The sequence below is a fragment of the Oncorhynchus mykiss genome, chromosome 6 (genome assembly GCF_013265735.2).
Source record: "Oncorhynchus mykiss isolate Arlee chromosome 6, USDA_OmykA_1.1, whole genome shotgun sequence".
In the NCBI taxonomy this organism is placed as follows: domain Eukaryota; kingdom Metazoa; phylum Chordata; class Actinopteri; order Salmoniformes; family Salmonidae; genus Oncorhynchus; species Oncorhynchus mykiss.
Window position 1 is genome coordinate 12,743,282 of NC_048570.1, and position 27,508 is coordinate 12,770,789.

Sequence of the window (27,508 nt, forward strand, 5' to 3'; positions counted from 1 at the left end):
ACCAACAGACAAAATGGCAGCTTAGGGCAGGGCAAGGCAGGGGTGTGGTACCGTACCTTGAAAAAGGTCTTGATAGCGGGCACATGGCTGGCACATTCTGTCCTGCGGTTCTCATCCACGTTTGGCCCGACCTGGAGACCCACACACACTACATAATTAGTCTGAGGGAGCCAGAGAGAGGCTCATTATCAGAAAGTCTGGCTTCAGTCTTCCGTCATCAGGTACTCCATGTACACCCTTGTGGAATCATTTCCCAATGTTATAGAGAGAGCCTAACATTATTATCATGTACAATATAATGAAGTTTAATATAATAATATGTTTCACAAGTTTCTGATTTGTGTGTGTGTTTGTGTAGCTGCCTGACTGGCTACAGATGCAACCTCTGACCCCCACCACAACATTCCACAAGGTCGCCATAGATACGGGACCAGTGGAGCACATTGGGAACATTCTAAGCATCTGTTGCCCTGCTTGTGTGTGTGTGTGTGTGTGTGCGCATCAGTCAAAATAATTGGTATCAGTAAAAAGCTAGGCTTGGCGTCCGGGGTCAGCAATTTAGCTGACACATCACACACGTTGACCCCCAGACCAAGGGCCAATCGAAACACATCCAACAGTGGCATGAGCCAATTGGAACCAAAGCTTGTCCCTAACCTCTCTGATACAGAGTCAAATATTTTTTCCATCCATCTAATGGTTAAGGATAGGATTGAGGGTAGGGAATCTGATCCTAGAGCTGTGGTTATGGGCCACTTCTACTTCAAGCACCTGAGACACAGCAACAGGTAAAGAGAGTTAATATATGGTACCACGTCCATTCAGAGGGCCATGTTGTAGTGGATGACACTCACCCAGCAGATCATGGCGACAGGAGGGCCTCCCACCTCAGCTGAGCCCACTCTGCAGAGCCCATACTGAGGTCTGGCTATGAGGAACTTCTCTGACAGCTCCACCACTCCACCTGCTGTAGGAGAGACAAGAGAGAGGGGGCGGGATTGAGATAGAGAGAGAGAAAGAAAGAGAGAGAGACGGACCGAGAGATTAATAAACACCACCCATATTTATCATTTATCATTTTGGAAAACTCAAATTCAAAAAAGGTGACACGTTCAAATCGTCCAGTAAGCTTTACCTCCAGAGTCAGCCAGTTTGAGGTTGTTAGTGGCCCCATCGTAGGTGAACAGAGCCCTGTGGGGAAAAAGAGAGAGACAGCCTAGTGACAGAAGCACAAACACACTGCATCATCACAACCATGGACCCAGAGATTCAGGCCAGGGTTCGGTTGATATATAAAAGTTATTTCCAATGGAGCAGACATCTGCAGCGTTTACTTTGATTGTGATCTCGGTGCTTTAAATGGTGCATAGCCAAAAAGGGCCGATGGGATGAATGGCGCCGGAGGGGATGGCTGCCGTTTAACCGGCTCCTAACCGATTGTGCCATTTTGTTTGTATTTTCCGCATTGTTTGTAACTTATTTTGTACATAATGTTGATCCTACTGTCTCTTATGACCGAAAAGAGCTTCTGGACATCAGAACAGCGATTACTGACATCAAACTGGACGAAGATGTTTTCTTTAATGAGTCGGACGCAAAGGATATAATGTTGCTCCAAGACAAGGCCCAAATCCCTGTCATTCACATTAAGAAAATAAGGAAATACAGGGGGCGGAGATCAGGGTGCCTTCTGAGAATTTGTTGGAGAGTGGGTAACCTGCCTCTACCATCCGTTCTATTAGCCAACGTGCAATCACTGGAGAATAAACTGGATGAGATCCATTCGAGACCATCCTACCAACGACTCAGCCACCGAGTCGTGGCTGAACGACGACACAGATAATATACAGTTGGCTTGGTTTTCCATGCATAGGCAGGACAGAACAGTTACGTCCAGTAAGAAGAGGGGTGGAGATGTGTCTATTTTTCAATAACAGCTGGTGCACTGTCTAATATTAAGCTAGTCTCGAGGTATTTTTCCCCTGAGGTAGAGTACCTCATGATAAGCTGTAGACCACACTATCTACTAATAGATAGTATCTACATTTTTTGTAGCCGTCTTATTTAACACCATAAGCCGACGCTGACACTAAGACCGCACTCAACGAGCTGTATAAGGCTATAAGCAAACAAGAAATGTTTTATCAAGAAACGGCGCTCCTAGTGGCCGGGGACTTTAATGCAGGGAAACTTAAATCCGTTTTACCTAATTTCTACCAGCATGTCACATGTGCAACCAGAGGGGTAAAAAACTCCAGACCACATTTACTCCACACACAGAGACGCGTACAAAGCTCTCCCTCACCCTCCATTAGGAAAATCTGACTATAATTCTATCCTCCTGACTCCTGCTTACAAGCAAAAAGTAAAGCAGGAAGTACCAGTGACTCTCTCAATACGGAGGTGGTCAGATGATGCAAATGCTACAGGACTGTTTTGCTAGCACAGACTGGGATATGTTACAGGATTTATCCAATGGCATTGAGCAGTACACCACCTCAGTCACCGGCTTCATCAATAAGTGCATCGACAATCGTCCCCACAGTGACCATACGTACATATCCCAACCAGAAGCCATGGACAGCTAGCACCGAGCTAAAGGCAAGAGCTGCCGCTTTCAAGAAGCGGGACACTAATCCATACACTGATAAGAAATCCCGCTATGCCTTCAGACATACCATCATACAGGCAACGCGTCAATACAGGACTAAGATTCTATCCTACTACACCGGCTTGGACACTTGTCGGATGTGGTGCTCTCATCCATGCTTCAGTGTTGCTTGCCTCGAAGCGAGCAAAAAAAGCATTTAGCCCATCCAGTAGGCTTGAGTCAATGGGCAGCGTACGGCTGGGTTTCCCTTCGTAGTCCGTAATAGTTTGCAAGCCCTGCCACATCCGACGAGCATCAGAGCCGGTGTAGTAGGATTCAATCTTAGTCCTGTATTGACGCTTTGCCTGTTTGATGGTTCGTATAGCGGGATTTCTTATAAACATCCGGATTAGTGTCCCGCTATAAAAGCCTGGTTTAATGTTGACTGTTTCTCTTAGTAGGATCTTTGATCTTCTCATTCCAAAGAGTGTAGGAAGTTACTAAAATTATATAAAGTTGGTGTTTAATCTGTCTAAATAGACAAATGACATGCCCTCTAGCCCATAACTAAATAACATACAGACAGCTGGGCAGACCACGTGTTAAGTCAACACTACACAGGCACACACACTTGGACGTGTTTGGCATTTGTTGAGTGTAGTTTGGCTAAACTCTAACTTGCATCCCCACAGAGTAATGCATGTCCAAAATGTGCCAGCAGATGAGTTATTTTTTTACCCTGACTCTCTCTTTCTTCCTGTCTGTCGATCATGCTTGTTAGCGAGCGGCCCAGCGCAAGACAGTGAGGCAGTTGTTACACAATATCTGAACAATAACACACAGTGACATTGTTTTTCCAGGCCGAATCCCTCACTCTCACCTGAAACCCAGGGTTTCTGATTGACACGAGAAAGACAGCAGTAGGGCAGATTACGACTCAATCTCAGCTCAGGTCACAGGTGACATTCTACTGTATAGGACCACTGACAATGTTGGGGTGGGGGTGAGGACAGGAGGGAGGGAGGAAATCTGCCTATGCTGGAGCTCCTAGGCCAGCTGGTGGGTGTGTCCCTGACATCTGGACCAGCGGAGGAGAGCCCGGGAGCACCAGGCCAAAGGTGAGAGACCTATCTCTGTGTGTGTATATATGTGTGTGTGTGTGTGTTTGTGCACATTTGTGTGTGTGTGGAACCCTTTGCCCGATAAGTAAAATGCCTGGAACTTTTCACCTCACTTTCAAACAGGTGAAACAGAGCAGAAACAGGTTTACTGTTGAGATAGTGCCTGCAAATCTCTCTCTGACTCAGAGTTTGGAGTGGGCTCCTGTATGGAGTCACAGTGGGTGTGTAGTGTAGAGCATGGCAGTAAAGGTAACATATAATATCCCTTCATTGTTTCAAGGTTCTCCCATTGAGACTGATTGAGCCTTGTCAAACCTTCAGTATCAGGACAACAAAAAGTTTGTTTTGCAAATATCAATCTCCTGGCACATACAGTAAAGGACATAGAAGTAAGACCTCTAGAAAAGTGACATTCAAACTTTTTCAGCAGGGACCCCATTTTGTCGGCAGAAGTTCTGGGGACCCATTTTTTTCACCAGAAATTCTGTCGAAATCCAATGACACAACCTTAAATAGGTAAATTAAGATTTTTACATCAAGAAATAACCTTAAATGCATTACATTTTTATCTCTCTTAAAGAGGACCAATAAATACATTTAGACAATAAAATTGTATTGCTCTAATTCTATTTCTCAAAAATGTATTGTCCCATAGAATAATCTGTGATCTTAATTTTTGGATCCCCCCTAAAATATATTTAAAAAATAATAATTTGGTGACCCCACTGCAATTCCCCCGCGACTCTGACTTTGAATACCACTGCTCTAGAAAGACTGAATAGAAGAACAATGAAGAGGTCCCTGAAGAGGTCCCTGTGGTTGCAGTTTATTCTAACAGCGCTATACAGTAAGTAGCCCACAGACACTGAGTACATTGATTGATTCCTACACCTCATCTCTATACAGACCTCAGCAGACAGACTGACTAGGTCTGATTTAGTATGTTATTGTGACTATTGTTCTCTGAGGGACAAATTGATAGCAAGAGTTAAGACAGTGTGTGTGTGTGTGTGTGTGATGAGGACGCAATAATGTCCCTGTTGTTCCCCCCTAGTGTTAGCAGTGCGCTGGCTCGGCGTGTCACGAGGCAGACTTGCACAGCTTCCTCAGGGTAGTGGGTTGTGGGTCCGTCTTGTCTGTTTCCCTCTTGAGTTTCATGTGAATAACTTGCCCCTGGTTTCTCCTCTGATTATTACTACAGGCATTCCAAAAGGTCAGAGGTCACCGTCTAACAGGGGCCGGTTCAAAAGGTCATAAATGCACTGAAGGAGTTATGATTACATTCTCAACCCACTGAGAGTTGACTGGCTGTGAGGGTCCACAGCTTTGTTAAGATCTGTGGGATGGAGTCAGGCTCTGACATACAGACGCAAATTCTGTCCACAGACATGCTGCCCAGATCAAAAGGCCATGACTGAATAAACAGATTTAAAGATAAAAACAATGTGGAATGGGCCCCCTGAGTGGTGCAGTGGTCTAAGGCACTGCATCGCAGTGCTTGCTGTGCCACTAGAGATCCTGGTTCGAGTCCAGGTTCTGTCACAACCGGACAGGACCGTGAGACTGATGGGGTGGCGCACAATTGGCCAAGCGTCGTCCGGGTTAGGGGAGGGTTTGGCCGGTAAGAATGTTCTTGTCCCATCGAGCACTAGCGTCTCCTGTGGCGGCCCGGGCGCAGTGCACGCTGACACGGTCGCCAGTTGTACGGTGTTTCCTCCGACACATTGGTTCAGCTGGCTTCCAGGCATTGTGTCAAGAAGCAGAGCGACTCGGCTGGGTTGTGTTTTGGAGGATGCACGGCTCTCATACAGGAGTTGCAGCAATGGAACAAGACTAACTATTAATTGGATACCATGAAATTAGAGAGAAAAGGGGGGGGGGGGATAATCATACTTTTCATTGATATGGGTTGGCTATGATGCTACCCAAATTTATTTACATTTTTTATTTAACTAGGCAAGCCAATTAAGAGCAAATTCTTATTTACAATGACGACCTACACCGGCCAAACCCGGACGACGCTGGGCCAATACACTACGTGACTAAACCTGCATTACATAGACAGTACGGCAACTGCACCGCCCGCAACCGTAGGGCTCTCCAGAGGGTGGTGCGGTCTGCCCAACGTATCACCGGGGGCAAACTACCTGCCCTCCAGGACACCTACAGCACCCGATGTCACAGGAAGGCCAAAAAGATAATCATCGACCACCTGAGCCACGGCCTGTTCACCCCGCTATCATCCAGAAGGCGAGGTCAGTACAGGTGCATCAAAGCTGGGACCGAGAGACTGAAAAACAGCTTCTATCTCAAGGCCATCAGACTGTGAAATAGCCATCACTAGCCGCAACCCTGCACCATAGAGGCTGCTGCCCTATATACATAGACTTGGGATCACTGGCCACCTTAACAATGGAACACTAGTCACTTTAACAATGTTTAAATAATGTTTACATACTGCTTTACTCATCTGATATGTATATAATGTATTCTACCATATTTTATTAATAGCCTCTCCAACATTACTCAATCTAATATTTATATATTTCTTAATTCCATTCCTTTACTTTTAGATGTGTGTATTGTTGTGAATTGTTTTTAGATACTACTGCACTGTTAGATACTACTGCACTGTTAGATACTACTGCACTGTTAGATACTACTGCACTGTTGGAGCTCGGAACACAAGCATTTTGCTACAGCCACAATAACATCTGCTAAATATGTGTATGTGACCAATAAAATGTTATTTGAATTACATGCTAACCTATGCTACACAGCTAAACAACAATATTTTACTGGGACAAGGGAGAAGTAGCTCAGAGTGTAATAGTGTCTGCTGGGCAGTGGAGGCTCCTCAGATGAGAACGGAGAGGACCATCCTCCTCAGTGAATTTCATAAAAATGTCATTTTTAGATATAATACTAAATATATTCACGTCACCAAATAATTGATTAAAACACACTGTTTTTCAATAAAAGGTCCACAGTAGCCTCAACAGCACTCTGTAGGGTAGCACCATGGTGTAGCCGGAGGACAGCTAGCTTCCGTCCTCCTCTGGGTACATTGACTTCAATACAAATCCTAGGAGGCTCTTGGTTCTCACCCCCTTCCATAGACTTACACAGTAATTATGACAACTTCTGGAGGACATCCTCCAACCTACCAGAGCTCTTGCAGGATGAACTGACATGTTGTTCACCAAATCAAAAGGATCAGAGAATGAATCTAGAACGGAAAGCATAAGCTACAGCTAGCTAGCACTGTAGTGCATAAACTGTGGTGAGTAGTTGAGAGAGAAAGACAATAGTTGAACAGGTTAACAAATTAATTTATTAAAAAATGAAGGAAAAGCAAGAGAGTCATTTTTCCACTTTCAGCATCACTTACTCAAATGCAGCTGGCTAGTTTAGTCACTCAAACACCCAGCTCAAACAGAGGGATGCTATGTTATGTTAACTAGCTGGCTCTGACTATCCAACACAACACTGGAACTCTTCCAAGCCAAGGTAAGCTTTTGGTTTTATTAATTTATTGCCACCGGGGACTGCCGGTGTAATTGCTTACTGACTATTCACTGTAACTTTACTGCATGATTATAGTGGGTTTACTAACGCATTAGTTATGTTGACTAGGACGTTACTTTGGCTAATATGGGACAACGATGTAGGCTGTGTGTAGCAGTTTGGCTTGGAAAGGTTTTTTCGCCTGGTCACATACAGCTGAAATGTTGTTAATTGAAGCCCACAAACGAAGGGAAAAGGTGAGAGAAGGAGAGTGCATAGAGGCTACAACGAATACAACGTGGAAAGTGTTTTTGCACGATCAGGAGTGTATTCATTCCACCGATTCTGTTGAAAAACGTTTCTTAAACGGAAGCAAATGAAACAGGGATAAAAAAAAATACCTGAATTTGTCCAATAGAAACTGTTTGCAACTGTTGGACTAATGATTACACCCTAGATCAGCTAGATACAGGCAAGAGTGTGCAATGCAGTATTGAATGTGTCACTGTCTATCATCTCAAATTTCTCTCTCGAGTATCATGTAGTAGCCTAAACCTATCGATGTTACATTGAACTGGGTGAATGGAATATGAATGACAGTCATCCAATATGCTGTAATAGAGATAAGGCCATGCTCAGGAAAAAGAACCGGCCTCCCTCATCATAAACGGCACTGACCGCCACTGCTGCTGGGATAGCTAATAGGATCCAGAGCAAGCCAGCTCCCTCCTCCCTCCCTCCCTCCATCCCACTCTTCACACATGTGGGTTTCCTGCATGCACAGGCTGATGGGAATAACAGACCAAGCCCAGTACTGAAGCAGCCAACCTCTACCCCAGCCATGTATGAGCTCAGACAGAGAGAGGGAAGGATAGAGAGAATAGAGGGGTCAAATAAAATGGGGATGTGGGGGGAGGAGGAGGAAGGAGTGGGAGGGGGAGAGAAAGTGAGGATGGGGAGAACAAACGAGAAGGATAAAGGGAAGGAAAGGAAGAGAGGAGAGAAAACAACATGATGTCATAGCTGGGAAAATTTTCAAGTATTTTTGTGGAAGCAATTAACAATGAGAATGAAATCTGTACATCATTACTGGAGCCAACAAAGCTAACCTCAGCACAGTCATAAACAAACAGGGAGATAACTGAGCATGCACATAGTCTTGCACACACGTGAACTGACACACAGCAGGAGAGAGAGAGCCAGTAACAACGGCAGTAGAGACTGTCGTACCTCCAACACGCTCAACCATTTCAAAGATGAACATGGCATATGCAGATGGTGCAGTACAGAGGAAAGGGCTCTGATCTTAATTATTCAGGCATTTACCATTCCCTAGTCAATCTCACCCATTTTAATGTGTGTGTGTGTCTGCGGAAATACTCAAACACACCACACTGTTCAGAGCTCTAAAAGCCAGACTTGGATCACAATATGCCCTGCGTTATGGTCTTCAACTGGTCAGGCCATTCCATAAGGTTTCTGTACGGTTTTGTAAGGTTTCCAAAGTTCACGTTTATACCTTTAACTTGAATGACGAGAACAGCAACTCAATGTCCTGAAAAATATTGATATTGTATAACATACTTTTCATTACCCCTGTCCACACCTCTCTACCACCCCTACACACAATGGCAATATGTTTAATCTCTTCCTCTTTCCAGCTCTATACCTCTCCTACAAACAATATTTAGATTTATAGGTGGAGTGTCAGCAACCCCTGCATTGAGTTCAGTGGAGGGTTGAGAGATTTGTGGAGAGCCCACTCTCCTAACACGATACAACTTCCTGTAGATACAGAGATAGTGGGGGCCAGATGGGATGTATCCGGAGGTTTCATGCTAAGATATACAGCTTACATTAGAACTCTCCATGGGATGTCTAGGGGAACCATCTTGTTTTGATGACATATCTGTGCTCTGGGTATGACAGAAAATCACTCAACAGCTCTCCCTCCTGTTTCAAACTATATCTCTATGGTGATAACTATGGAGAGAGAATCAGAGGTTATGTTGGGCCCTCCTAATATGTTTCTCTTCTCCCCTTCTAACTCCAGTCTCTTCTTCTTTTTTCCAGTTTTTCATCATTCCTCCTACACCCCCCCCCCCCCCCCTCTTTCCTTCCGCACTCCTAATCTCCCGTCTCTTGTCTCTTTTGGAGTTGTGACCTGGGCTCAGACTGCTATTTATAGCCATTAGCAAGTCAGTCAGTCTGTGTGTCTGACGCGGTGTTGGAATGGAGACCGACTAGAGTTGAATGAGGAACACGGACGTCGCTCAGCGCAGCGTTCATTTCCTCTTTCCAAACATGGACAAAACAGCCAGACCAGACTTTGTGCTGCTGCCTGTGAATTACACTCCCCCCCCCTTCACGTACTGTATGTGCTGCTCCAGCACAGTGACCCTGTCGCTCAACGCATTCCATTACACAGTGCTGGTGGTAGCTACGGGCTGCTTCTGTGTCTCCTCAGTCTGAGGTGATGGGGCATCAGAATATCAGAATAACATCCTGACTAACTGTACCTGATGTGGTGGAAAGTTCTGTGTGTGGCGCAGACAAAATACGTTTTGAAGACTTAAGCAATCCATTCTGGGAGGTGTAGAAAGGTATGTGTCTGTGCGGATATGCGATTTTTCCCAAGGTGTTTCCTGTCATAACAACATAACAGCCAAGCCCTTGTCCAATAGGGTTCCCACACTGACCAAAGACCATCACATCAAAAAGGCCTTTCGCTTCGGAAAGCACTGATAGGTGAACATCAGGACAGGGAATTTAGACTGGTGTTCATATGAAAAGCTCTCTGCGCTCATTTAAAACCCAATGGGGGACTTGATCTGATCTTAGAGAGACAGATGGAAGAGGTAGAGAGCCCATAGTGAGTACAGTTAGTCAGGTACACTACAGACAGTCAGACATCCCCTCACAGAGCCAGCAGCCGTCCACATAATGACAGATAGTCAGTGGGGGAGATGAATGAAGAGGTACATACAGGGGGACAGACACAGGGACGGACAGGGGCTAGAGGAGCTCATACAATGTAATCAGGAGCGGAGCAAGCCAAACTGCCTCAGGCCAACACAATGCAATATCCCCTTTACTGTCCTTTCAGCTACTAGTTAGCATGTAGCATGCTATCTAACCATTACAGAGTGGAGATGGAAGACCAGGGAGGTCACTGTAGTTATTGGGAACATAATAATCAAAAGACAGGTGATGTGCCATGTCCAGTGATGTCTGACAATATCTCCCTGTTAGTAATATGTAACTGGCGGAATAAAGGAAACACCGACAGAAAGTGTCTTAATAGGGTGTTGGGGCACCACGAGCCAAAACAGCTTCAATCAAATCAACTTTTATTTGTCACATACACATGGTTAGCCTGGCATATATTCTACAAATGTCTAGAACTCTATTTCGAGGGATGAGACACCATTCTTCCACGAGAAATTCCATAATTTGGTGTTTTGTTGATGGAGGTTGAAAATGCTGTCTAAGGCACCTCTCCAGATCTCCCATAAGTGTTCAATTGTGTTGAGATCTGGTGACTGAGAAACACACACACACTTTACACTCCCTATGCCCCTTTGAGACCTCTCTCTTCTAGCCATGGTAGACAAAATCCTTTTTATACATGACCTGCATGATGTTAATTAATTAATCAACCCCACCTGTGTGGAAGCACCTGCTTTCAGTATACTTTGTATCCTTTGTTACCTGAAGTGTTTCCTTTATTTTGGCACTTACCTGTACATTGCTTCATACAATAATTTACTGTGTTTTAATTGACTGCGTGAATCCAAACAGAGGAATGTTGATTTCACCCAACCTGTGTGTATAATATGCATTGAATAGTGTTTTATTTTTTTTGTCCTTCCCTTGTCCTGGGGGAAATTGTGCTGTTTGGTCATATAGGTTTCACTATGGAGCCACTCCGACAGTTGGCACAGACCTGCCCTGCACTGTGGACATGTTACTGCCTGATACAGACCTGCCCTGCACTGTGGACATGTTACTGCCTGGCACAGACCTGCCTGGCACAGATCTGCCTGGCACAGACCTGCCCTGCCGACATGTTACTGCCTGGCACAGACCTGCCTGGCACAGACCTGCACTGTGGACATGTTACTGCCTGGCACAGACCTGCCCTGCACTGTGGACATGTTACTGCCTGGCACAGACCTGCCTGGCACAGACCTGCCCTGCCCTGTGGACATGTTACTGCCTGGCACAGACCTGCCCTGCACTGTGGACATGTTACTGCCTGGCACAGACCTGCCCTGCACTGTGGACATGTTACTGCCTGGCACAGACCTGCCCTGCACTGTGGACATGTTACTGCCTGGCACAGACCTGCCCTGCACTGTGGACATGTTACTGCCTGGCACAGACCTGCCCTGCACTGTGGACATGTTACTGCCTGGCACAAACCTGCCCTGCACTGTGGACATGTTACTGCCTGGCACAAACCTGCCCTGCACTGTGGACATGTTACTGCCTGGCACAGACCTGCCCTGTGGACATGTTACTGCCTGGCACAGACCTGCCCTGTGGACATGTTACTGCCTGGCACAGACCTGCCCTGTGGACATGTTACTGCCTGGCACAGACCTGCCCTGTGGACATGTTACTGCCTGGCACAGACCTGCCCTGTGGACATGTTACTGCCTGGCACAGACCTGCCCTGTGGACATGTTACTGCCTGGCACAGACCTGCCCTGTGGACATGTTACTGCCTGGCACAGACCTGCACTGTGGACATGTTACTGCCTGGCACAGACCTGCCCTGCCCTGTGGACATGTTACTGCCTGGCACAGACCTGCACTGTGGACATGTTACTGCCTGGCACAGACCTGCACTGTGGACATGTTACTGCCTGGCACAGACCTGCCCTGTAGACATGTTACTGCCTGGCACAGACCTGCCCTGCACTGTGGACATGTTACTGCCTGGCACAGACCTGCACTGTGGACATGTTACTGCCTGGCACAGACCTGCCCTGTGGACATGTTACTGCCTGGCACAGACCTGCCCTGCACTGTGGACATGTTACTGCCTGGCACAGACCTGCACTGTGGACATGTTACTGCCTGGCACAGACCTGCACTGTGGACATGTTACTGCCTGGCACAGACCTGCCCTGTGGACATGTTACTGCCTGGCACAGACCTGCCCTGCACTGTGGACATGTTACTGCCTGGCACAGACCTGCACTGTGGACATGTTACTGCCTGGCACAGACCTGCCCTGTGGACATGTTACTGCCTGGCACAGACCTGCCCTGCACTGTGGACATGTTACTGCCTGGCACAGACCTGCACTGTGGACATGTTACTGCCTGGCACAGACCTGCCCTGTGGACATGTTACTGCCTGGCACAGACCTGCCCTGCACTGTGGACATGTTACTGCCTGGCACAGACCTGCCCTGCACTGTGGACATGTTAGCCTGTGCTCTCCCCCTCAGGGAGGACTCCCCTGAGTAGCCATTACAGGCCAATAGAGCTGCAGTATTTGTGCAGAAGGGAAAGGAATTGTAGAAATAAAAAGAGGATGGAGAAGCAGGACAGAGAGGCAATGGAGGAGAAAAGACAATCAACAGACAGAAAGGGCAAGAGGCAGAGTGCTTCAGAAAGACAAGCGGGCAATTCCACGGTAACTTCAGAAAGACAAGCGGGCAATTCCACGGTAACTTCAGAAAGACAAGCGGGCAATTCCACGGTAACTTCAGAAAGACAAGCGGGCAATTCCACGGTAACTTCAGAAAGACAAGCGGGCAATTCCACGGTAACTTCAGAAAGACAAGTGGGCAATTCCACGGTAAATTGACAAGCTTTGACTCAGTTATTTCACTTTCAAATGTATTTCAAACAAAACCCAATGATTTCAAAGTTTAAACAAACGATACAACTATGCACGAGGACTCAGGTCCGGCGTTATGGGAGGACCTATCGGGGGCCTGGCCCGCCCTACCGTACCTCCTTACCTGTCCAAATAAAATATTGAAATATTGATCATTTATTTGACTGAGACGCCCAGAGCGAAACAGCGTCCCTCTGTCTCACTATGTGAAGACCATGTATCTGATGCTCTATGTCTAGCCAGACAGCGTCAGATACATGGGCTACATATAGTGGGGCACTGTTTCGCTCGCTAGGATGCTTTCTCTGGTGCCATTTTTTAGCAGAGAGGAAGAGGCGAAGCGAGAGGGCTTACTCTCTCTCAAAAAAGTCCCTGCAGCAATGTTCCAACATCAAGTGGAAAGCCTTCCCAGAAGAGTGGAGGCTGTTATAGCAGCAAAGGGGGACCAACTCCACATTAATGCCCATGATTTTGGAATGAGATACTCGACCAGCAGGTGTCCACATACTTTTGATAATGTAGTGTGTGTATATATATATGAAATAAATAAATGTACTCTTAGCTTTCATCTGATATGCTCTTACGAACTTCACATGTTGGTGCTCATTGGTTCTTTTTGATGAAAATGCCCATGGCCAAGAAGAAGGAGATACGGGAAGGGGATAGAGAAACGTTTCAAAGAAAGGATGGCTTAGGGAGAGCAGATGGAATGTCGAGGGAGGAATGGAAATGTCTGCTCTCAGCAGAACCTAGAGCCAGAGAACCTGAAAACATGATGAGCCAAATAAACAAATAAATATATATCTCTGCCAAGGAGGAAAGGAGAGGAGAAGGACGAAATGAGAGGTTAGGAGGAAAGGAGAAGGAGGAAAGGAGATGGAGAGAAGGAGGAAAGGAGAGGAGAAGGAGTAAAGGAAAGGAGAAGGAGAAGAAGGAAAATAGAGGAGGAAGGAGAGGAGGAAATGAGAGGAGAAGAGGAGGAAAGGAGAAGGAGGAAAGGAGGAGAAGAAGAGTGGAAAGGAGAGAAGGAGGAGAGGGAAAGGAGAGAAGGAGGAGAGGAGAAGGAGGAAAGGAGAGGGAAAGGAGAGAAGGAGGAAAGGAAAGGACAGGGAGGAAAGGAGAAGGAGGAAAGGAGAGGAGAGAAGAGGAGAGAAGGAGAGGGGTCCCTCATCAAAAACACCCCGTTTTCTTTACCTATTGACGTTATCTAAACCTGGAACAAAATATAATCTCTAATCTCAATTGAAACCAAGACTATCAGGAAGAGTTGAGCTCTCGTTAAACATTGTAGTGTCATGGACTGGGTGCTCTGAATGGAGTGTAAATCTCCTGCTACAGGTAGTGGTTACTAATCCCAAAATAACTTTATCTTCTAATCGCACTGAACACTCATTACTTGGTTACCACAGTCCTCACGCTGCTGTAGTCTAATCCTAACGGCCACGCATACAGTGTGTGTGTGTGTGCGCGTGTATAATATTATTAAGAAATTATTATTTTGAGGGCATGCAGCAGAATATTCCAGTCTGCATGGGAAGAGAAAGATGCAGACCAATAGAAATGTGTTTCCTAGCCACCATCCAGGGTTGTCCATGTTAAGGGGAAGCAGTCTACACCTCCCCTGGTGTATGTATCAGTTAACAGGAGGTGATGACAGGAGGACCACACCAGCTCCCACATGGCATGGGTAGCATCCCAAATGACATCCTATTTCCTATGTAGTGCACTACCTTTGACCAGGGCCCATGGGATTAGTATGTAAAGTAGTGCACTACAGGGTACCATTTGGGATGCTGCCATGTTTATATGGAATCAACACTACAGGAACACTAATCACAGATCACCCCAAAACGTGAGTGAAAAGCCTATTGACGTTGTGAATTGACAGTCTACAGCCCACACTGGGCCTAGAGTAAGATTGCTGAGTTCTGTTCACAATGTACATCAATAGAGCACGTTGCCTGTTTGTACAGCACTGCAGCCAAACTTCTCAGAGGAACAGCTCTATACTCCAGGTGCCGATGATGATAGGAGTGTACTATTTGGGGCACATATAGGGGTGTGTTCAGGGGAGGGGGGGGGGGGGCTAGACAACACTCTGGGGGATGCTTACTGCTAAGGAGCTCTGGGAATTCAAACAAGCACTACAGCCATAGGTTGAGAGGGGTCAAAGTGCATACAGGGGTTGCATGCTGCTGTTCACAGATAGCCTCTTCCCTATGTGGGTTGCAGGGAGAGGGTACGGTGTGTTCAGAGGGGGGTACTGGTCACCCTCAACAGCTGATGATGGGACAGCGTAGGGGGGCAGGGGAGTGACTGATGGCCAGACAGGCCCCTCTAAAGTAGCACTTCTCTGGGACCGCTCTGACATTTTGTCCAGGATGTCCTGCACGCACACACTCACACAGGCCTCCTTCCATTTTATACACTAAATCAAATCACTCTCTCATCTATTCCCTTCTACTCACTCACTCAACTAAACAAACAACAACTTTGGCCCTTCCAGTAGGGCTGCCTTGACAATGGCGCTCAAGCCCCCCTAAGAACAAATAAGACAGAAAAGACCAACTTAGTGTCCCAGTGTAAAGCCAAGTCTCCCACAGAAACACACAGCTAGCTAGCTAGCCAGCCCTCAATTTGTTATGGTATCACTGTCTGTTTTGTTACCACTACAGTGCTAAATCACTTAGCACGTTATCATACTCATCTCTGGCGCTACTAAACACTGTCAGACTGCTCTGAGCTGAGAAAAGCGAAGAGGGAGATAGAGAGGGAGGGAGAGGGTGAAGTAGAGAGGTGTGCCTGATGATTTCATAACACTATAATTATTGAACATCATAGGTATTATCCATCAAACATTGTGGAGAGATTAAATGCTGTCAAATGGGGCTAGCTCTGGTTTGGCACAAGCACATTAGCAGTACGCATTTGTTAGCATTTCTCTTTCGTGGTGCTAAGCTATTTTCTGTCATCTGTGTATAATCAATCGTTCATGCTATGCTGGTTATATTCTGTAGACATTTCTACATTGCTTATGTACAAGTCCCCTAGCTTATTGAACCCGTTTAGTCCATGTTATGCTTACAGGCCTTACAAGTAAACAGTTTGTACTTGCATGTCATGCTTATCAGTACTACAGCCTAAGTTTATTTATCTTCTTTTCGGAACTACAATCATTATCAGACAATTCTTGTCAGACTCAGTGGTGTTGAATGCGTGTGATAGTGGATCTTCACTAAAACTCTTGAGTCAGAAATACTACTTCCCTGTTGTTCCAACCCAAGTGTCAAAACTCATTCAACGGAGGGCTGAAGGTAAGGAACTCCCCCCACCTAGTTGTCTAGGTCCTAATTGAAAGGAAAATACCAAAACCTGCAGACCCCATGGAATTTATTTTAATTTAACCTTTATTTAAACTAGGCAAGTCGGTTAAGAACAAATTATTATTTACAATGATGGCCTACCCCCGGCCAAATCCTAACCCGGACGACGCTGTTCAACGGTGTGCCACCCAATCACTGCTGGTTGTGATACAGCCTAGAATTGAACCAGGGTCTGTAGTGACACCTCTAGCACTGAGATTCAGTGCCTTAGACCGCTGCACCACTCGGGAGCCCTGTACTTTACTGAACAGATCTACTTTACTGTACTCTACTGTTCTTGTACTGTAATGTCCAAACTTGTGAAACATAGATGTCTGTGATTGGTTCAGATGTGGTCTTGTTTGGGGCGCAGTTCATTAGAATAATAGCCAGAGTGTAGAATAATACCCAAATATGCAAAAGAAGGATATTGCATATTTCTACCTTTGTGTACCTCCAGTATTCAGAATATATCACCATGAAAATAATGATATTCATAATTATGCATTCCTGTATAGTACAGATCAGGGACCTGTTACCACAATTTTGTTACTGGATGTAAATCCACTTCACCTACTGTAGTCTAATAACCAATAGATATTTCCTCCAACTCAAGGTGTCATGTCATGGCTGACACCCCATTCTTTCTGCAGACATCGTTCAATCTTAGATAAGAGCAGAGAGTTCACAGAGTTTGGGGAAAACATGGTCGCATAAAACCCTGATTTTACAAGAATTATGTAACCAACTTTGCATCTGCTTAATTCTTCCAGTAAATGTGTTTGTGTAAATTGCTAAAAGTAGTCATTGTGTATAGAGTTGTATGGTTTTTCAACTTTGAAATCAATGGCTTTTGTTTGGCAAACATTTTAAAGTGAAGCATGTGAGTCTAAGCGTAATTCTGTTACCATGGTATTGCCCAGCAGCACAGTGGAAATGCACAGTCTGCTTTATGGCATTATACAGTGTTTCCATTCCCACAAGAGAAATGGATGGAGGGCGTGTGTTTGTGAGTGTGTGTGTGTGTACAAGCATGTGTGTCTATGTACTGGGTCTTCAGAAAGTATTCAGAGCCCTTGACTTTTTCCACATTTTGCATTGTGTTACAGCCTAAATTTAAAATTAATACAAATTAGATTTTTTTTTTTGTAACTGGCTTACACATAATACCGCATAATGTCAACGTAGAATTGTGTTTTTCGATAGTTTTACAAATTCATAAAAATTAAAAGCTGAAATGACTTGAGTCAATAAGTTTTCAACCCCTTTGTTATGGTTATGGCAAGCCTTAATAAGGAGTAAATATGTGCTTAACAAGTCACTGTGTGCAATAATAGTGTTTAACATGATTTTTGAATGTACCCCAAACATACAGATAATTGTAAGATCCCTCCGTTGAGCAGTGAATTACTGCATTGTCGGAACTAGAAGCACAAGCATTTCGCTACACTCGCATTAACATCTGCTAACCATGTGTATGTGACAAATAACATTTGATTTGATTTGAATTTCAAACATAGATTCAACCACAATGACCAGGGAGGTTTTCCAATGCCTCACAAAGGGCACCTATTGGTAGATGGGTAAGATACAAATCTGACATTGAATATCCCTTTGAGCATGGTGAAGTTATTAATTACACTTTGGATGGTGCATCAATAGACCCAGTCACTACAAAGATACAGGCGTCCTTCCTAACTCAGCATGCAGAGAGGAAAGAAACCGCTCAGTGATTTCACCAGGAGGCCAATGGTGACTAAAACAGTTACATAGTTTAATGGCTGTGATAAGAGAAAACTGAGGACGGATCAAAAACATTGTAGTTACTCCACAATACTAACCTAACTGACAGAGTGAAAAGAAGGAAGCCTGTACAGAATACAAATATTCCAAAACATGCATCCTATCTGCAACAAGGCACTAAAGTAATAATGCAAAAAATGTGGCAAAGCAATTCATTTTCTGTCCTAAATAAGAAGTGTTATATTTGGGCAAATCCATTTCTGAGTACCACTCTCCATATTTTCATAGTGGCATAGTGGTAGCTACATCATGTTGGTAGCATAGTGGTAGCTACATCATAGGTGGTAGCTACATCATGTTATGGGTATTCCTGTAATTGTTAAGGACTGGAGAGTTTTTTTAGGATAAAAAATAAACTGAATGGAGCTAAGCACAGGCAAAATCCTAGAGGAAAATCTGGTTCAGTCGGCTTTCCAACAAACACTGGGAGGTGAATTCACCTTTCAGCAAGACAATAACCTAGAACACAAGGCCAAATCTACACTGGAGTTGCCTACCAAGAAGACAGTGAATGTTCCTGAGTAGTTGAGTTAAGAGTTAAGAGTTTTCTACTTAAAAATCTATGGCAAGGCCTGAAAGTGGTTGTCTAGCAATGATCAACAAACAATTTGACAGAGCTTGAAGAATTTTAAAAATAATAAATGGGCAATGTTCAACAATCCAAGTGTGGAAAGCTCTTAAAAACTTACCCCAAAAGACTAATCACTGCTAAAGGTGCTTCTACAAAGTATTGACCCCAACACCCCAATTTCACCTATTTTGAATTCAGACTAACACAACAAAATGTGAAATAAGTCAATGGGTATGATTACTTTCTGAAGGCACTGTACGTGTTGACTAAATCATATGGATAGTGATGTCATGCTCTGTCTAGCTTAGACAGGAGGGCCGAGCCCTGACACACGTCTCACACTGACTCTAGATCAGTCCCAGAGTAGTGTCAAAGGGAGGGCCGGGCCCTGACACACGTCTCGCACTGACTCTAGATCAGCCTATGTTTAGCGAGACACACAGCTGCTTTCAACAGCTGCCTGAAACACCCCTTGTACTGTATAACACATTGCACTGTGGGACAGTAGGTAGGATCGGGGGAATTCAACTCATTTCCATTCAGTTCTATTTGCATAGTATTTGTATAGTACTATTGTGTCGCGCAACAAAGACAAGAGGCTACGTTTCCATTTGAGAGTCCAAATCGCTTTATCTAGGATCACTAGAAAACAATGTTTTGTTGTGCTCAACATCACTGGGTTACAGAGGGATTGTAGTTCCATTGGAAACACTTTCTAGAGGAAATCTGGATTACGGACAATTGGTTTGAAGGATAAATATGTTCGTATGAGTCACACAATAAAACACACACACACACGCGCACTGGTTGTATGGTTGTATAAGAGTCATGTCTCATCGTGCCAGACCTGAAATTACCCGACACACATAGACCGTGTTTAAGAGAGCAGTAGGCAGTTGTTTAAAGACGAACATCTCTTCAGTTTCAAAGCTGATTTAGACAGCACCCTCATCAACCTGCCACCCACATATCTGGATGCCAGCGAGCTAGGGCATCCCCTGGGAAAGTAGGGGGCAGAGCAGCTCATGCATATGTCTGTATGACATCCCCATCTCTTTCTGAATGTCTATTGAGCAAGCCCCCATTCTCTCTAGCCTCTCTTCCACCCTACACCCATCCATATACACATTCAGTACAGTGAAGAAAGACATATTATTCCACTCATCAGGAGTGGGGGATTAACTAACTAAACAAGGAATGAGGACTGGCCTTCGAGTGTTAGCTTCATTTATAGATGGGTTCAATCTTATCTCCAGGATACATCCCACCGTGGGAATCTGGTGTGTAACCGTGAGTAAGCACAGCTAGAGACTCCTTGGATACAGGTGTGTGTGTGTGTGTGTGTGTGTGTGTGTGTGTGTGTGTGTGTGTAAGTAGCAATGACACTTTAAGCTCTCAGTGACTCAGACATTGGGATAACTGGGCATTTCCATGTAAAAGAACCCATGAGCACCAACATGCAAAGTTCATAAGAGTATATCAAATTGGATGTCAAATGAAAGCTAAGTGCCTATATTTTTGGGAAATGAAGTCAGATACATTTCCCAACCATTTTCCATCTTAAATAGTTGGCATAAGTAAAGTCTGATTTCTGGATTGTAAAAAAATCAAGAAATACATGAAAACACAATAATGTGAGGTAAAGACCCATGACAACAAATATCAACACTTCCATTTAGTTTGAGAAATTGTTTACCTTCTGTAACTACTGCCTTGTGGCTTGTATTTCTAATACCAAAAACTCATATATCTTGAAGATACTTTCTAATTTATCTCCCTCATGAGGAGGAAGGATAATGAAAGTTCAGAATTAACAAGTAATGGTAGACCTGTCATATTAGTTATAGTGATTTTACTCATATCAACTTTGTTTATGAATTAAGTGATTCAAACTCGTAATTCTGTTACCAAATTGGTAACGGAATAACCAACAAAAATCATTAACGGAATTACTGCAACTGAATTGGCTTCAATGGGAAATCATAATAGTCATGAACCAGAGTTGGGTCACCTGTTATGTTCCTCCCTTCCACCAGCATACAGTTATGTTCAGCTCATAACTGTTTTATATCTCCTTCTTTCATCTGGTGGTCAAACCATGAGTGTTAACACAGTCTGAACAACCCCTCACTCTCTCCAGTTACTGTCACCTCTCCCAGCTCTCTCTGACACCTACCCATGAGCCCCCGCTCTTTCCATTTCTGTAACCAGCATCCTCACCCACTGATCGACACCGAACGTCTACGGACATTGAAAAGTAGTTGAAATTTGGTCAGTCCACCCTGGCCTTGATGTTAACTTCCACAGACTGACTGGAACAAATCTGAACCTATCATAGACATATGTTTCACAAGTTTGGATAGCACAGTAGAGTACAGTACTGTGTACAGTACAATACAATATAGTAAAGAACTGAGTACAGTACAGTGAGCAGAGCACAGTACAATATAGTAAAGAACTGAGTACAGTACTGTGTACAGTACAATATAGTAAAGTACTGAGTACAGTACAGTGAGCAGAGCACAGTACAGTACAATATAGTAAAGAACTGAGTACAGTACAGTGAGCAGAGCACAGTACAATATAGTAAAGAACTGAGTACAGTACAGTGAGCAGAGCACAGTACAATATAGTAAAGAACTGAGTACAGTACAGTGAGCAGAGCACAGTACAATATAGTAAAGAACTGAGTACAGTACTGTGTACAGTACAATACAATATAGTAAAGTACTGAGTACAGTACAGTGAGCAGAGCACAGTACAGTACAATATAGTAAAGAACTGAGTACAGTACAGTGAGCAGAGCACAGTACAATATAGTAAAGAACTGAGTACAGTACAATACAATATAGTAAAGTACTGAGTACAGTACAGTGAGCAGAGCACAGTACAATATAGTAAAGAACTGAGTACAGTACAATACAGTAAAGAAAAGAGTTTAGTACAGTATATTGTCCTCTGTTGTAATGTTCTGTGCGTTATTATACTGGAATATACTGTACTCTGCTGCTCTGTGATGTCAAAGAACAACATTTATATTATGTATTTCTGTGTAGTACAGATCAGGGACCCATGATGTCATTCCGTTACTGGGTGGAAATCTACTTCACTTACTGTAGTTTAATAACCAAACTCAACATGTCATAGCTGACACCCATTTCTTTCTGCATTCATCTCTGAACCTTAATTCGGGGCTGATATTTAAGAGTTTTTGGAAAATGTGGTCGCATAAAAACCCTGAGGGAGATTTTACTCTAATTCCATCATCAAAGTTGGCATCTGCACAGGTCTTCCACTAAGTTAGTTTCTGTAAATGTTTCTGTGGAAATTGTTCAAAGTACTCCTGGTTGTTTATTAAACTTTGAAATCAATTGTTTTTGTTTGGCATACATTTTAAAGTGAAAATAAAAAAACTGAGTTTAAGCGTAATTCCGTTACCATGGAAATGCCCAACTGGAAATAGCAGCCAGATAGTTAGCGGTCGTTTAGGTTCACTCATGTCTGACTGTGACCAGTGCACACGCCTTGGTTGGCCAATGCCACACACACACACACATTTGAGTCCTCTACCAGGTAACCTTAAACACTGGCACCCTTAAGGAGCTGAGCCTGTGGAACCGATAGCAGGCCTCCAATATACTGTGACAGACAGTAAGGACAGGAAAGGGGGGGGGGGGGGGTTGACTCAGTGGATTGTTTAATGGCTTAGAACAGCTGCATTATAGCATTACATTCCCATACCCTCTAATCCACCGGCTGGGAATACACAGTTTAATACAGTATTAATTCAAACAGGTTAAACAGCATCATAGGGAAATAATATGCTAAAGAAGAGTGGAAGAGGAGAGGGAACTGGAGGGTTCCCAAAGGTACAGGACTTGTTCATTCAAGCATTTAATTCAACTATTAGGTCCTTAATAATACTCCTATGTAACTGAATTATGAGTTCTCTCACTACTACCTAGACTTTTGGTGACAAAGGTCAGTGGCATTTCTTGTTCTTCCATTGTGAGAGTCAAAGTGTGTGAAATGAATACTTTGACAGATCAACAAGGAGTTGTCCTTGCCTGTTGCTAACAAGACGTCCTTTCAACAACATCTCCCTTGGAACAGGGAGTGTGTGAGTGAGTGTGTCATGCTGGACTCAGACCAAAGTGTGTGTGTGAGAACACCAAACACAACAAATGATAGGATACACCACAGCTCACAGATTGCACAGCTCACAGATTGCACAATCTTCCTTGGACTGGCTGTGATCTTTTTAACACAATATAATAAAAATTACACCAAATCACTGAAACTTCTCACAAACATCTCATCTTTACTTTGGAAGGGAACATCTCACTTATTTTTTTGAAAACACTATCACACTTCCACACAACAACAAAAAAAATCAACAAGGTTATTTTGGAACGTTTGGAAAGGAATCGAATGTGTACCTTATCACCATCCAAAGCAGCTGTGGTCAAATCTTTGCAATGAGTCAGAACTAATTGTAAAAATGCTCCCCCACCCACAGTCAACACACAGTCTGCCAAGAGCAGTGGGGAGAACAAGGTGTGTCTGACAGTGTTCCAAGTCACCAGGGCCCAGAGATGGTTAGATACAGCCCACACCCAACACTGATGATGAATAGGAGTCACACTCCTATTGAGCTCAATATGAATCCTATGAGCTAATGTGCAGAGCAAGAGCTGTAAACTTTCAGTCTGATAAAACATTTGTAGAGCCTCACTGCTTATATTCCTCTCTGTTTTCATATGGTTTACTGGATTGGTACAACAATACTCAGTCTGTGGCAGGCCTTAAACACTTCTGCCCATGCATGTTGCCTGCCTGACAAAGTACACAAAAAAAACTGTTAAACTACGGCAGAGAAATGACATTCCAATCTTGAAATGTTCCTCAGGTCCCCAGTGCCCAGTCCCCAGTGCCCAGTGCCCAGTCCTGTTGGATGGACAGTAAATGACCGTGTGTCTGCCTTTGACCACCATTAGGAGCACGGCTACTGACTGAGGTATTTTCTGGAGTCATGAAAAGTGAGAAAGGGGGATTTTTCAGCCCTCCGTCTACTGTAGCTAAAATCATCCGTAGCTGTACTTTTATGAAAGTTACCTGTAAGGTTACAAAGCAGAACACAGTGTATGAGATAACACAGTGTACGTTTGACAGCTTACTTCAACAATTTCCATAAGCAACCTTGTACATCACCATGTGTGTCTTTGGACATACAGTAAATATCTGGTTTGAAAATTGAATGCAGTAGGACGTATGTTGATGTAATTCAGACTACTGCTCCACACACACACACCACATACTGCAAATTGGAGGCTGTGTGTGAAACAGTCTAAAGTCTAAAGTCATTAAAAGGAACTAGGAGAGACCTCTGGAACGGTGTTGTTGAATAGTCAGCCTCCCTATTCCTAGAGGTCTTACCTCACAGGGGCTGTTTCCCATTCACAAGGACATCAGATAACACAGTGGGATCTCAAGACCAACATGGTGTAAGTGTGGGAGGACAGGCTATAGAACAGCCCTCTAGTCTACCCCCTACTATGTCTCTCTCTCACACAGGAACTTTGATGTCATTGCAACACCCACTTCACAATTCAGTCTAGCCAGACAGTTTGCAGAGTGTTATTCAGCCTTTTAGAGTGGGTTTCCTCTCTGTGTGTGTATGTGAGTGAGTGAGTGAGTGAGTGAGTGAGTGAGTGAGTGAGTGAGTGAGTGAGTGAGTGAGTGAGTGAGTGAGTGAGTGAGTGAGTGAGTGAGTGAGTGAGTGAGTGAGTGAGTGAGTGAGTGAGAGTGAGAGTGAGAGTGAGAGTGAGAGTGAGAGTGAGAGAGAGAGAGAGAGAGAGAGAGTGAGAGAGAGAGTGAGAGAGAGAGAGAGAGAGAGAGAGAGAAAACAATGTTTATGCAGGATGGATAAGTCACCATGACGACGGAGCTGCCAAGTCATGACACGATGAGAGGGGAAAACACCAAGCTGAGTGTCAGGTTCACTTCCATGATCCTGCTTCTGCACGTTTCTCTGTCTGGCTACTCTTTGTTGGAGGGATACTTTTTAATAAAAATATCTGAGAAGCCACTCTTATGTCAGCTGAGACTGTCCAGAGAGTAATATGGATAACAGAGTTAGTTTTAAGAGGTTTCTTAATCAATAGAGCAGCTATTATGCATTCATTGATTATCAACATCTTCATATGACACTTTTACTACATAGGACCTATAACAGTTTGTTGGAATGTACAGCAACTAGGTTACATAACCTTGGATGTTTGATAGATGGGTGGTTAACCACAAAGCGGACCACACAAGTCATGACATCACCATGGCGACATATCTTTATTATCTCTAATTGTGTGGGATCACGTCAACAGAACCGAGAGAACACACACATTAAGAAGTTCGGCAGAGAAGATAATTTGATGTTATGTGGATGGTGGTGGAAAACACTGTCTCAGGAACCTCTCCAGAATATCCCATAAGTGCTCAATTGTGTTGAGATCTGGTGAATGAGACACACACACACTTTAAACTCCCTATGCCCCTTTGAGACCCCTCTTCCAAAGTCACTGAGATATCTTCTTCTAGCCATGGTAGACAAAAGAATGTGCAACTGAGCATGTGTATACATGACCCTAAGCATGATGGGATGTTAATTGCTGAATTAACTCAGGAACCACACGTGTATTGCAGCACCTGCTCTCAATATACGTTGTATCCCTCATTTACTGAAGGGTTTCCATTACTTTGTCCAACTTTGATAACCTCTACATAGTGGTAAATTACACAAATATCACCATATAGGCAGAAACCTGAGCTGAGCACAAAGCATAAAGTCAAAGAGCCCTGGAGAATAGCCGAGACACTGCACACCAGGCCAGCAGCAGAGCGCAAGACAGGTGTTTGAGTCCAACCATGTGCCACACAGGTAGATAGCCAACAGTGTGAGAAAGGTGTAATTATGGCCCACAATTCGGCAGGCGGGAGTGAAAGGCACTGTGTCCTACCTGGGACACTGGTAGACAGCAGGCGGTGGATAGCTAGCTGGAACACCGGTAGAAAGTGTACTTCACCCCCATAAAACTCAGATAATAGTTTATTTCCCTTTTGGCCCACATTTTAATGGCATCAACAATCAGGAGAAATCTGTCACGCAAGCATGAAGGTGGCATGCCGGAGGGGAGGGGGGGGGGGGGGCGGGGGGGCGTTCATGCAGGAACCAATGGGAAGCTCAAAGGGTGGGCGTTCCTGCAGATGCAGGAATGCCCACATGCAGGAACGCCTTGTATTGCAGGCCGCAATCACACACTTCTGAACAGTTTGGCACACGAACTAATGCCCCACACCACCTGCCTGTCCTCCTGTGTTGGTCGTGAGGTAGGCTACCTACACTAACTGAGCCATCTGAATTGCCCTGATTATAACTGTCGGTCTGCCACTATACATAGCCTATAGACACACCTACAGCACCGTTTTATATTGTCCTTTGACCACCTCCATAACCTTTGCAGTGCTGGAACCAAAATGAAATCAAACTTGAATTACACAACACCCTCTTCTTTTAAACGCGAAAACACGCAGGGCAGAATGAAGGAGTAGGCTATTTTTAAACCATCCAAATATTATTTAGAAACGTTCTTATGACAGTTAAAAGTGACATGAAATTCTGAAAAGAGCAATGCTCACTAAATAGAACATGCAAAGACATTCAGGCACTTGGCAGGAAATAAAGAGCTTTACCAGTTGGTTGATGAGCGGGGGTTGAGAATGTCCTCTTTGGCCGTAAGCAGTGACAGGCTGTAGGTATCGAGGTTAATCGCTCCCATAGTGATGCAGAACTTTTTCACAATCCAGCCCCGAAGATTTCTTCACTTAGCCAATTGCACTAGAAACTTATCCGCATAAACGGTCACACTGAAACAGTGACGCGCATTCACGGCCAGGAGGACGATCTGTAGGCTTATCTCATGCAAAATAGTGGAAGTACCAAGTGGAGAAGAAGGTGAAGGTCCGCCAGCAGGCTATGTAGGGCAGCGTTCAGTAAATAAAAACGTAATAGAACGTTCAATTGAACGGAAACGGTGCTGTAGCCTGGTGAACGACCAGTTGAAAAATGGGGTTGTGGCTTCAAAATGCACCTCTAGCTTTTAAATAAGTCAGCCATTGCTTCAAGCCACACCCTGGCACACCCACAAAACGGAGCAAACTGTACCTCAAAGTCCCTTCAAGAACGTACTAAAACTTTTTGGGAAACACACACATACAGGAGGTTGGTGGAACCCTAATTGGGGAGGACAGGCTCGTTGTAATGACTGGAGTAAGTGAAATGGTATCAATCAAATACATGGTTTCCAGGTGTTTGATGCCATTCCATCTGCACCATTCCGGAAATTATTATCAGCTGTTCTCCCATCAGCAGCCTCCTGTGACACACACACACACACACATATATATATATATATACACACACACATACAGACTGCCTAGTTGGGGCTGTTACAGACTTTCTTCAGTGAGATGTAAATACGTGTTCACCAAAAGCCCCACCAGATGAATGGGGGGAAATCTCAGTTACATTCTAGCTGTCCTGGTCCTCACAACATTATTTTCTCCTTCATTCCACACTTTAATAATAAGGTGGAAATTATATATATAGTTATTTTGAGAGCCATTCGTGTACATCAACATCTCT

At 44.3% G+C, this 27,508-nt stretch overlaps 1 protein-coding gene across 1 annotated transcript in view; it reads right to left on the minus strand.

Annotated features, from left to right (window-relative positions):
* Positions 1-27,033, minus strand: part of si:dkey-40c11.2 (drebrin-like protein B) — a 48,562-nt gene extending 21,529 nt beyond the window's left edge. The window contains exons 1-4 of the mRNA XM_021605293.2: positions 26,557-27,033; positions 1,136-1,191; positions 855-967; positions 57-131 (exon numbers count right to left, since the gene is read on the minus strand). Coding sequence (XP_021460968.2) covers positions 57-131; positions 855-967; positions 1,136-1,191; positions 26,557-26,642 — 330 coding nt within the window. The 5' untranslated portion in view covers positions 26,643-27,033. The remainder of the gene's footprint in view (positions 1-56; positions 132-854; positions 968-1,135; positions 1,192-26,556) is intronic.
* Between the last annotated feature and the right edge of the window lie 475 nt (positions 27,034-27,508).